The 12168-nt window shown below is 48.8% G+C and overlaps 2 protein-coding genes across 3 annotated transcripts; one reads left to right on the forward strand and one right to left on the reverse strand.

Annotated features, from left to right (window-relative positions):
* Window positions 1–143: 143 nt before the first annotated feature.
* RPA2 (replication protein A2) lies at window positions 144–4589 on the forward strand (the record flags this gene model as incomplete). The annotated part of the gene is made up of 8 exons (XM_035345849.1): window positions 144–302; window positions 401–502; window positions 614–727; window positions 1659–1733; window positions 2370–2483; window positions 2805–2915; window positions 3090–3184; window positions 3955–4589. Coding segments are annotated over 8 exons (855 nt in total), but the record flags the coding sequence as incomplete, so codon positions are not given.
* A 1968-nt stretch (window positions 4590–6557) lies between these two features.
* Window positions 6558–11944, reverse strand: THEMIS2 (thymocyte selection associated family member 2). 2 transcript variants are annotated; one of them, XM_035345838.1, is made up of 5 exons: window positions 11733–11944; window positions 10228–10368; window positions 9911–10111; window positions 8512–9735; window positions 6558–6755 (listed from the first exon to the last, which is right to left on the reverse strand). In XM_035345838.1, the coding sequence occupies exons 1-5, from the start codon at window positions 11824–11826 to the stop codon at window positions 6724–6726; spliced, it is 1692 nt and encodes a 563-aa protein (XP_035201729.1). In that variant the 5' UTR covers window positions 11827–11944; the 3' UTR covers window positions 6558–6723. The 2 variants fall into 2 exon arrangements, with proteins under 2 accessions (XP_035201729.1, XP_035201728.1); XM_035345837.1 differs by lacking the exon at window positions 6558–6755 and adding an exon at window positions 7504–7954.
* Window positions 11945–12168: the final 224 nt, after the last annotated feature.

The following is a 12168-nucleotide window of genomic DNA, read 5'->3' on the forward strand; positions in this document are numbered from 1 at the left end:
GACACCCACCTGCGTGATCTCCACGTCCCGGATCCTGAAGGTCTCGTGGGCCCGGCGGGCGGGGGCCGCCGGTGGCGGGGGGGCGCGCCCAGGGCCGCCGAGGCCACGGCGGCCACGGCGGCCACGGCCCCTCGCGGCACTAGCGGCGGGCGCGTCGCCGCCTGACGGGCTCTCCCCTTCCCTCCTCAGGTAACTTCGACGGTGGCTACGGAACCGCGGGCAGCTCGGGGCCCGCGGGCGGCTACGCGCAGTCCCCGGGAGGCTTCAGCTCGCCCACCGGCACCCAGGCGGAGAAGAAGCAGGTAGGCCGGCGGCGGGGCCTCGCCCGGCGCCCGGAGCGCTGGGCCGCGGCGGGCGACCGGTGCCCGGAGGCGCTGACGGCGCCGCCCTCTCCTTGCAGCGAGCCCGCTCCCAGAACATCGTGCCCTGCACCGTGTCGCAGCTGCTGGCGGCCGAGCAGGTCGACGAGACCTTCAGGATCCGGGACGTGGAGATCACGCAGGTGGGTGTCGCGGGTGGCCCTCGAGGAGGCTGGGACCGGCGGGAAGGCTGTGAGTAGGAACGCGCTTGCCTTCGGCTCTGCCCCGGCTAACTGGGTCGTCTTCAACCGCAGGTTACCATTATAGGGATAATTCGGCACGCTGAGAAAGCACCAACGAACATTCTCTACAAAGTGGATGACATGACGGCAGCGCCGATGGATGTCAGGCAGTGGGTTGATACTGATGTAAGCACCAGATTAGTTACTGAGGCTGCTATGTGGATGGCACTTAAGACCTATGGAGAGAGTAGTTTTCAAAACAAAAAGAAGTATCTGTTTAGAAAAGTATTTTGGGAATAACACGCCTCTGAATGCCAAGGAAGATGTTGCTGTAACAAAGATCGCTGGTGTTGTGCATGATTATTCTCCAGTTTTGTAATTCATACGTGGTTCTACAATGAATCACTTCAGATAACTTTTTTAGAGTATCGCTGCTGAAGTTCAGCCATAGCTGTACCGAGAGATGCATGCTCAATACTTCTGCATAAGAAATACAAAACCAGAGAGTGAAAGAGGTTTTGTATGTGTCTCTGTGACTAAGACATGTACCAGTGCACATTGTCTCATCTTCCTATGTGTGATTCCTGAAATGCTGCTAGTTTTCACTGGACTCTCATGCAGATATAGTAAGCCTTTAAATCTAAATGCATTTGCAAATGAACAGCAGAGTTCCGTTCAACAGCTCTGGGAGAGTAATTAAGCAGACATTCTGTTGGCTGACTGCATGTTTATCTTAAGTTCAATTTATGTTTATCAATAAATTCTATTTTTCATTTACAGTTATGTTTACCTAACTGTTCTAAATGGTCATGGGAATGGATACAATTTGTGTTTGCTTGAGACTTTACATAGAATCATAGAATCATAGAATATCCTGAGTTGGAAGGGACCCTTAAGGATCATCAAGTCCAACTCTTTTCTAAAAAAGGGACCCTTAAGGATCATCAAGTCCAACTCTTGACACCGCACAGGTCTACCCAAAAGTTCAGACCATGTGACTAAGTGCACAGTCCAATTCTTCTTAAATACATCTCCTTTCTGAAGTCATTGATTGTGATAATTGAGAAATGGGAATGTGAATAGCAAAACCTTGCTTTCTCCTTTTCTTCTCTGTAAGGAGGCAGGTGGCGAGAATATCGTGGTACCTCCAGGAACTTATGTAAAAGTAGCTGGTCATCTTCGGTCCTTCCAGGTGAGGTCATACATGAGTCCTCAACTAACGAGGCAGGAGCAGTGGCTTGAAGGATTGGTGGATCTGGCAAAGCGTTAGTAGGCTCCCTTTAGAATATTCAGTTATTTGTGATCTTTGATTATCCTTTTCTGTGGACAAATCCTTGAATGTTTTTGCCTGTGCTGTATGAATCACTCATATTGTTACTAAACTGAAAGGATGGAAGATGCATTTAAAATGCCACTATTTATCAGTTAATTATTTTCAGCGGAAAAGAGTACTGGCCACCAGGTCATTGGATGCTTGTCCTGTAGAGCTTAGACCATGATCTGGATAATGGGGATGCTTCCTGCAGCATATTAGGTAGTAGAGTTGCCTCGTAACAGTCACCCTTTAAATAATGCTGCATGTGTTAAAGCAAAGTGCAGTTAGTTACTAGCCCTTTAAAAGAGAAGTGTCCTGTCCTGCGCTGCTTTGCATGATCACATATGAAAACTGAAGTCCAAAAACTTTGATGCTTGTTACATGCAGAAAAACTCCCTACCCACCAATGTCCCTGTTCCTATCTAGAATGATTAAGCACATTCTGTTGCTAACATGTTAATTGTATTATTGTACTTGATTTTTCTTTTTCTATTTTTTTTAAATCTCTGAAAGAATAAGAAAAGCTTGGTGGCATTTAAGATCATGCCTCTGGAAAACATGAATGAGTTCACCACGCACATACTAGAGATTGTTAATGCGCATATGATCCTCAGAAAAAATCTTATGGTATGTACTTCAAGATCATGACTCCATGCTAGCCGTTACTGGATTATTGTTTATCTGCCAAAGAGAGTGGACTCTTGGTTCACTGGGGAAATTGTATACAAGTTGTGGGGATGTAAATTCTGAAACTTGAAGTGCTACAGTGAGGGTGTAACAGGAGTCCTGGCTTCCCTGGAGAGACATTGTGTTGCAGTCAATTCCCATTGGTTTCTTTTGGAAATCTATTTTTAATTACCGTCTCTCTGATGTGTAACATCGAGTCTTTCATGCTCTGGGTTTACAGCAGCCTGTGTAACCACAATTCTTCTACTCTTGTAATTACAGGCAGCATCAAGAGCGCCTCAGTCATTTACCTCTGCTGGGATAGGTGACATGGGGGGCTATGGTGGAGGTGGCAGTCTGCCAGTGAATGGACTCACAGCACATCAGAGTCAGGTGCGTGCAAGCAGCTTCTCCAGAGGCAGCTGTTGCAGTGGATGCTGCTGCAGAGTGATGTAGGATAAAACAGTGAATATTCTTTGAAGAATGGTAATTCTTCCTTGACCTTGCTGTCTGATGTAGATAGAGAAGCTTAGCTGTGTGCTAATGGTGTGCTTCATGTTCTTCCAGGTGCTGAACCTGATTAAAAACTGCCCTGTCCCAGAAGGTATGAGTCTTCAAGAGCTGAAACTTCAGCTCCACAATGTCAGCATGTCAACAATCAAGTAAGTGTGTAGAAACAAAGCATGTGCTTGAAATATGGGTAGTCCTTCATGGAGACTGATAAAAGGAGGCAAAGAAGAAAATAGTGGGCAAGCCTAGATCCCTACTTTTTAAACAGGGCTGGTAATTTCATGTAGTAGTGAGCCTGAGCTTTTGAATTCTTCTGTGAAATGGTTTAGAACGAGACGTTGTTGAAGTGATGATAAAGTGCAATACTCTCTGTTTTCAAAACAAGCTGTTCAGTAGCTCAGTAGCAAAGCAATTGGTACCTGGGAGTGCTTCGGCAGTATCTTTTCCTGTTCAAGGACTATTTTTCTCTATATATATACCAAACAAAATTTTGGAATACAGTGGGGGATGGTGGTGTATGGTTTTGTTTTTCTTCTTGCTGTTTCTTGTAACTTCTCCCTGACACTGAGAAGAACAGTGAAATTTAAAGACAGTATTAATGTCTGTTATATTCCTGTGTTTTGTCCTCTTTGAATCATAGGTTCTGCTTTTATCTGGAAAAAAAAATGCTGAGAGTGGTGGCCTTCTCTGTTCTCAGAGACTGAGAATTGCTTGGGGGGTCATACTGACATGGCTTTCAAAATCTTTCTGTACCTACTAATTGGTGGAGCAGCTCTTTAATTGCTAACAACATAAAGTTACTGGGAGCATCCCTTGGAAGATGCTGGAAAGGAACGGGGGAAAGGGGTGCTGTAGATGGGAAGTAACCTGAGAGAAAAGTGTTGATGTGGACTACTTAGCATTTGACTTTTTTTCTTCAAAGGCAAGCAGTTGAATTCCTTAGCAGCGAGGGACACATCTACTCCACTGTGGATGATGATCACTATAAGTCTACGGATGCTGAGTGAAGTTCTTTCCAGCTGGATTTGTTTTTAAGCAAATGCTTGTCTGTGTTTCAAGTTAACCTGCCGAGCTTTGTGATGTAGAAGGTGATCTTTGCTCTTTCTAGCCTGTAAGAGTCAGTTATTCTGTGAGTGCCTACATGTTGGTACTCAAGGACAAGCAGAAGGATTCTGTTGACTGAACTTGATTACTGTGCCATGATGGAAGCATAAGCGAATATGGGAAAACTGAACTCAAAGCTTCAGAGCCTTCAGTTTGTTTTTGTCTCTTAGTAGAATGACTGTTAGAAAGAAAAAAAAAAAAAAACTTTCTAATCTTGTCGTGGGCAGATAGACTTTTGTTTCTAGAGCTGTTACTACTACCACGCCTTTCATTCCATTTAATTCACAAAGTGGGTAGCCAAGCGTACTATTCCACTAATGTATAGTAATCATGACTAGTTTTGTAATTAGTTTAGTCTGTGCATTTAAATCTATATTTGTACTATAAGGTAATCTTATTACTGGAGCTTTTGAATCTTATATCCAATAAAATTTTAACTTGGCTAGTCTTGCATGCTCGTGTAGCTCTAGAGGCTTTTGCTCTTCCCTAAAGAAAGAAAGCATGCTGATAAAACTTAGATGTGTGGGTAAAAACATAGCCCATGCTTTCCAAGGATTTAGTTAACAATACTTATTTTTTCTTAAACTCATTTAAATTTTCTTAACTTGGTAAATTGGTTTAAAAGGTCCAACTGATACGAACATCTGGACATGAAAACATTAAATAACTCTAATACTGAAAGAAACTACAAGTTGTATCAATGTTTTAAATGGAGCCAGGATCATTTCTGCCACCAAAAGCACTTTAGCTGAAGCTGAAATGAATTACATCATGTAACAAGTTGCGGTGGGATTTGTTTAAGACATCACAGAAGTAAACACTGAGTTAGGAAGCAGCAATGTAGATAGTGGTGATGCATCAGTGTGGAGCTAACAAATTTGCATCTCTTTTCTCTGCACAATCCTATTTTGCTCAGAGAGGCAGCATGCTGTTGACAGCTGCTTCAGAATATCTGTTCTCATTCATTACATGCTTCCTGTTATAAAATGCAAAGCTGAAAACTACCTCCTGGGAATTGTTTTGCAGTTGTCAGTGGGAACATTTGAGTAGTTAATAAATATTCAGAAGCATTGTTCACAATGAACCCGTAAAGAACATAGCTGGTCTCAAAGAGGATGCATGGTTTCTGTGGCAAATGTTTTTAGCATTGCTGAAACGCAGGACCCGGGATCTTACAAGCTGAATGCTAATAAAACCAAAATATACTTGCTGTCCACCAGATGGGAGCCTGGTCTGCTGCACTGTGTTGACCTGTTCTTTGAGAGCTGCTTGCTGCTTTCACCATGCTATGGGACCTGCTGGAGAAAGCACATGCAGTCAAGGGCTCGTGCTCCCTGCTTGTCACTGGCTTCCACGGGAGTTGCAAACTATGGGTCTCAGTTCAGTTTTTTATATCTGAGAGGGGTGAGGTAACCTGGCTTTGGAAAAGCAGTTCTTCCCTGTCTGCCCATTTGTGACACTGGCATCTGCTTACGTTGTTAATGCTGTAGCAAAATCAATGTATCCTGTGCAGGTTCAGATGGTGGCACAGCTGGAGCCCATGGTGTACTTTTGGGGCTAAATCATACTATAGATGTGTAACAAGTGAGACTGCTACGCAGACTAGCAGACCTAGAAGCCAGAAGTACTATAATTCCAATTTTGCAGGTGGTGTGCATATTAGGAAGAAAATGATGATTTTTGGAAGTGAAGATGAGTGGAATTGCCTGCAGTAAAGAGAGTAATTGTAGAACTATATGAAATGCTTGTGAGTGGAGTGTTAAAAATGTCTTCAGCTCTAGAGGGAGTTGGCTTTTTCTTCAAAGCATCAAAGGGCATCTGCTTTTGACTGGCTATCAGGACAATTTAGTGTGGGGTTTGGATCTCTTGGGGACAGAAGTGTTTGTTGCTTTGAAAAAATGCCTATGTTTAAAGCTATGAGTAAGCTAAGGGTGAAATCCAAGCTCCTGCTCCTCTCCTCATCCTCTTCAGCCTTAGTTCAACAATTACTTTTTTCCTCCAGGGCAAGCAAAAATTGTATTCTGGGGTGACTGCAGTGGGTTGCTTGCTTGAAGCTTTGTACATAAGGTGCTGTAAATGGTGATAGTACTTGTTTGCAGGAGAGATGAGCTCTTGCTTTGGTGAGTATTCAGTAAAATGATCTCAACAGCAAGAGTCACTGTCTTAGTCACAATGCTGTGATTTGAGGAGAGAACCCTGATACTGTTAATCACAGGGTGAAAACAGAGAAGGAAACCAGCCCAAATCCCATGTAGGGCTTTAGCCAGGTTGGAAGGGAGGAGATGCTCTCTGCAACTTTGTAAATTTGCTCTAGACTCTAGGTGAGGAATTACATGAACTGAAAAACAACCCAAAATGACACTTCAGTGAGAGATGTTAAAAACAAATAAACAACAACAAAAAACACAGTTTACTAGTAAAGAAATTTAAAAGTTTATTTTCCAGCTCTGATTTGTACCTGCTTCTAATCTGAAGTAGCTAGGTCTGGAAAGTGCCCTGTGTTGGTGCTGCTTGGCGCTGCAGCAGTCAGGCAGGATGGCAATGCTTCATCCAGTAGTAGGATGTATAGAAAGCTGCTGATGTTGGTTCATGAGCCTTTGGTAGATTCCAGCAAAGCAACTGCAACAGAAGAATTACTTCTAGAACTTTTCAGTTTGAAATGGCTATGAGCACGGCACATCCTTAGGATCCAGCCAAGCTATTATGCAGAAAGTGTGTGGATGATGATAATGCATAGGAACAGAGTGAGATACATGTTCTAGGGCCTTGGTCAGCACCTCAAAGACATCTTGGTGACTGCTCAGTTTCCAGGATGTTTGCCCAACTGTTTGCTGCTCCAGTGCAGTTGGAGAGTCCCAGGAGTGACAGCAGAGGATGCAATCCATAGCACAACAGCCAGCTACAGCAGAGCAGGGAGGATTTAGTCTGCATATGTGGCTGTTTCTCAGGCATATGGGCTGCTTGCATTCATAGAATCATATGGGGCTGAGGTTAGAAGGGATATTAAAGATCATCTAGTTCTAATCCCCCTGCCATCAGCAGAGATGCTACCCACTAGATCAGGTTGCTCAGGGTCTCATCCAACCTGGCCTTGAACACCTCTAGGGATGGGGCATCCACAACTTTTCTGGCCAACCCCTTCCAGTACCTTACTACCCTTACAGTGAAGAATTTCCTACTAACCTCTGATCTAAATCTCCCCGCTTTTAGTTTAAAACCATTCCCCCTTGTCCTGACATTGCCCAAGCAAAAAGTTGTTTCCTTTCTATAAGCCCCCTTTAAGTACTGAAAAGCCACAACGAGGTCACCCCGGAGCCTTCTCTTCTGAAAGCTGAACAGCCCCAGCTCTCTTAGCCTTTCTTCATAGGAGAGGTGCTCCAACTCCTTGGTCATCTTCATGGTCCTCTGGACCCACTCTAACAGCCCCACATTATTCTTGTGCTGGGGACCCCAGACCTGGACACAGGACTGGAGTCTTCATTAGTAGGGCCTCACAGGGGCAGAGCAGAGAGGGACAATCCCCTCCCTTGACCTGCTGGCCACTCCTCTGCTTATGCAGACCAGGATGCATTTAAGGTAAGGGGGACACATTATTTGCATCATTGATGCAGTTGGAAGTTGTGCTGTGGACCCCTAAGGTTGTATTTAGCCTTTCTTTAATAGACTATTTAGTAGCCTTAATTTAATACAAGATCTAAGAATATTCAGAGGCTGGACAGATGATTAGAAAGGAAAAACAGTCTGCATTTTGTGAATTGTCTTTTGAATGTCTTCTTCAATGACTTCGTAGTCATGTTCATCGCTGCTTCTCTCCATGTCTGCAAGAGAGAAGCACAAACTATGTACATAAATGGAGCTGGAGCATGGCAGAAACACTACAGGTCCCAGCCTGCCCTCCCCTCCCTTCCTGCCTTGTGTACTGGTGCAGGAGTACCTGCACCAGGACTCAGCAGTAGCCCCAGCAAGTCTGGGACCAAGCACCTGAAAGGAAAAGGGCTTCTCACCACTATAAACACTGGCTTCCCGTGCCATGGGTCCATTGCAGTTTGTGGGGCAGGAACATTCTGCATTTGATAGCAGGTCAAGGCTAAGTGCTCGCGTACAGTGTTCATTTCTCAATAGCCCTTGAGGCCAGACCTTGCTTTCCCTCATGCCACGGTCCATGTGTGGGACAAGGGACGGGGCAGCCACCCACGGAAAGCCAGTTGGTCTGGGGCTAACATATGGCTGGGTGCAGATCTCCCCAGCAGAAAATCCCTGCCTCACGCCCCCATGGGGACAGCCCCAGGTACCTCATAGCCAGCAGTGCCCCATGACAATACAAATAATACATACGTACAACCTGCTATTGCTACTGGGGGCCCCGTCCCCTCACCTGTGTCCTTGGGAGCCTTGCGGGACAGGGGAGCTGCCGGCAGACGGGGACGTGGGCTGTACTCATTGGGGGTGCTCCGATGGGTAGTGAGGCTCTTCACCTTCTGGGGAAGGACGAATGGCGGCGGCAGTGGAGGAGCCAGGCGTGTCTGGGAGCTGGTGGTGGGGCTGGGGTCCAGAGAGCGCTTTCCCCTGGAACGTGCCCTGTCCTTCTGCTCTGGGGCAGGGCATGGCTGCACCTGAACATCTCTACTGGCTGCTTTTGGCTTGGGGGGCCGTGGGGGTGGCGGGGCTGAGCCACCTGGCAGCTGTGCCAGCAGCTTGTAGTAGAAGGCCTCGGTCAGCTCCTCCACGTGGGAGCAGTGAGTGGAGGGGGCCTGGGAGTGGACAGGCTCCTCAGTGAGGACAAGGGAGAGGTCCAGCCACTGGGGCGGGATCTCAAAGCCCTTATCTGGCTCCTCACAGAAGCTGCTGACCAGGAAGGGCTGGGTGATGCGGGCCTCCAGCCGCAGTGCAGGGAAGGAACCCAGCACATCCCTCTCCAGCGCTGGGTCCGTGGTCACCACCCGGACGTCGCATGGCAGAGGCAGCAGCTCCACCAACTCCGTCAGCCTGTACTTCTTGCTGTCACATGCCTCTTCCACAAAGCTGCCCCCCAGATCCAGTGGCAGCAGCAGCTTCTCGCCCTCCTCTTCCTCACCCTCCTCACTATGGCGGAGGCACAGGAGCCGAGTGCTGGCACCAGCCAGTAGCAGCTGCCGGGCCTCCAGCCGGTCACCCACACTGAGCGGGGGCACGTCGTCCTCGCAGCCCTCACAGTCCTGTGTTACCACCACGTGCAGCTGCTGGCCAGGCTGCAGGCTGGCTGCCAGCTCCTGCACCCCTGCAAACTGCCGGGGCCGCCGGCGGAAACGGCCCTGGTAGGCACTGGAGAGAAGGAAACGGCGAGTGCCGCTGCGGGCAGAGGCCAGGACCCTCCAGGTGTGGGAGCAGCTGTGGATCTGCAGCCTCTGTCCCTTCCGCAGGCGGGGGACCCAGGCACTCTCAAAGATGGTGGCACTGTGGGGCCCCTCCAGGATCTCGGCCTGTGTCGGCAGCACCTCCTCCATCCCCAGCACCTCGCTCAGCAGCAGTGGCCGGGAGAAGTGGACGTCCTGTGACTCCTCTGTCACATCTTCCACGTCCACCTCCAGTGTGGAGGGGATCTTCACCTCATCCCTTCGCACTGCAGGGGCAGAGCCACCCGATCTTGTGCTCAGCCTCTCCCCAGGCTCCCTCACCTTGTGCCCACCCTGCCTGCAACCACCCATGCTGCCTGTGTCAGGGCCCTAACAACAAACCCGTGTAAGCCCCCTCCCCCCCCCCCCAGCACCCCTGCCTGACCCCACAGCAGGACTCACGGTTCATGGTGGCCTGCACCTCATAGACAGGGCTCAGGAGCAGGGCGTGGGGGCCAATGGTGGGGCACCATAGGGGCTGTGTCTGCCTGCCCCTCCACTCCAGCGCCTGGTGCAGCGTCAGGCCCTTCTTCCTGCCAACCCCCAGGAAGGGTCCCTGCGGTGTGGGGCATGGCGCCAGATCTGGGGCAGGCTGGAAAAGACCTGTGGGAGGCCAAGGCTGAGACCCTGGCAGGTGCAAAGGGCTCCCAGGGAGGAGGGCCCTGTGGGGTGCCATGGGGCTTAGTTGTGGTGGGCTGGGGCAGGGTGTCCTTGCTCACCTTTAAATGTTGGCAGCAGCTCCGTTGTCTGCCCCGTGTGCACATTCACACAGACAACCTTCTGCAGTGTGACAGCTGTGACTTTCAGCAGGTCACCAGTTGACAAGCAGCACTCATTGCCTGAGATCTCATACACAGACCCTGCAGGGAGAGGAGGGACGTGTTGTCATTGACAGCCACTGTGCTGAGGCTGGGCTGTGGGGTGCAGGTGTCCCACATGGCCCCAGACAGCCCAGCAGGGTCGCATGTGGCTGTGGAGTGGCTACAACAACTCTGTTATCCCGTCTCCCCTCAGAGCATGGGGACAGGGAGCCTTCACCCATCAGCATGGGCACTTGTGCTTTGGGAGTGGTGCAGGAAGCAACTGCTGCCAAATGCATCAGCTGCTGCTTGCAAGCTATTCACAAATGGGTTTATTTCTGCTTGGCTGATTAATTTTGAGCCCACATGCTTTGATTACCAGTGGGCAGATTGCTCTGGATCACACAAGGCCACACTCTCTGCTGACTAACCCCCAGTGCATAACCATCTGCCTGTGAGGGTCTAACACCATCCACCAACAGCCAAGGGAATATGTAGCCAGGAGCCCTGGAAGAGCTGGCCAAGGGGTCTTTGTTGTGCTGACACATTTCTAAGCATTCAGAAATACCTAGAAGCTTGTACAATCCATGCCCTGGAAAGCTTCCAGTGTTGGTAACAGTGCAGATTTCATAACAGAGGAGATAAACAGTGCAGAATAGTACAACAGGAATGGCTGGAGACTGAACAATGTAATTGGCTGCCAAATGCAAACACAATTTCCAAGCTGTGGGAAAGACTCGGTACTTGACTACACTGCAAAGGGACAGGGTAGGTATGTCCTGGGACACACTGCCTTTCATGGAGCAGGAGCTCCTCAGACTATGCTGCCATGCCATTATACTGTCCACCGCAAGCAATGACCCCTTCTGACCCTGAATTTCTGCACTCAGTGAGCTGCTACCAAACATTTTGCAGTCTAAAACTTCTCCCCCCTCTGGGATGGACTCATGACAAACATCCTGCTCCAGCCTCCTCACCACAACTACCAGCAACGGCTAAACATATTAACTGCTGTTGTTTCAATGAACGGTGGCAGTTTTACTCATTTAGCAAATTTAAGATGTTATCAAGGGCAAAGGCTCTTTGGGAGAGCTAAGCATCCATCTCTGCTGAGCTACAGGGAAAAAGAAATAGGTCACTGCTTCTCCTGCTCTTTAAAAGTCAGCATGATCTAGTGCTAGAAATCTCACAAGTCCTGACAGTATCTTCCACATCGGTGTTGGCAGGATTCTACTGTACGTTACCATTTTTATGGGAGCCCCAGAAATACAGCAAAAGCATTTGCTAATTTCTGACTCCATCCCACCACCAACATGGCCATCAGCTGAGGAAATTACACCGTTTGGGGCTTCATCTCTCAGGGCCATGGGGAGGTGGCACAGCCTTGGGGGACTCCTTTGCAGCAGTGGGCACCCAGCACTCACCTTGGAAGTAGACACCAGAGCATATCCTGAGGATGCGGGGAAGGGTGGTGGGGTCCAGGGAACAGATGTATTCCTGGAAGGAGAGGGGCTCCATGTCTGTGCTGCTGTGTGCTCTGGAGTCCTCTGCAGGGAGTGAACTAAGACAACTCTGGGCTCTGCTTTCACTTCTGCATGGTTTTCACTTCTGCTTCTAGCAGTGGTAAGTTCCTGCTCCAGATACTTGCTGCTGGCAGCTCTCCAGTTTGTGTAAACAGACTGATGAGCTGCTGGGACAGCCCAATTCCTGTCACCCATGGCCTGTCACAGCCTGGTGGCTCCTAGCCCTGCCCCGCCCATGCTGATGGTGCTGAGGGCAGGCAAAGGCACAGACCCTTGGCTCTGCCATGGTGCTGTCTTGGCTGGACCAATGCTCCAGCTTGTCCTGTCCAGGCTGTCC

This window comes from Oxyura jamaicensis, chromosome 23 (genome assembly GCF_011077185.1).
Source record: "Oxyura jamaicensis isolate SHBP4307 breed ruddy duck chromosome 23, BPBGC_Ojam_1.0, whole genome shotgun sequence".
NCBI classification, from domain to species: Eukaryota; Metazoa; Chordata; class Aves; order Anseriformes; family Anatidae; genus Oxyura; species Oxyura jamaicensis.

Bases quoted from the DNA above. Each gene is read 5' to 3' on its own strand.
- THEMIS2 (XM_035345837.1), bottom strand. From the start codon at position 11,826: ATGGAGCCCCTCTCCTTCCAGGAATACATCTGTTCCCTGGACCCCACC. The intron at 10,369-11,732 runs GTGAGTGCTGGG...CTCTCCCTGCAG, and splicing joins CTCTGGTGTCTACTTCCAAG to GGTCTGTGTATGAGATCTCA. The intron at 10,112-10,227 runs GTGAGCAAGGAC...GGCCTCCCACAG, and splicing joins GCTGCTGCCAACATTTAAAG to GTCTTTTCCAGCCTGCCCCA.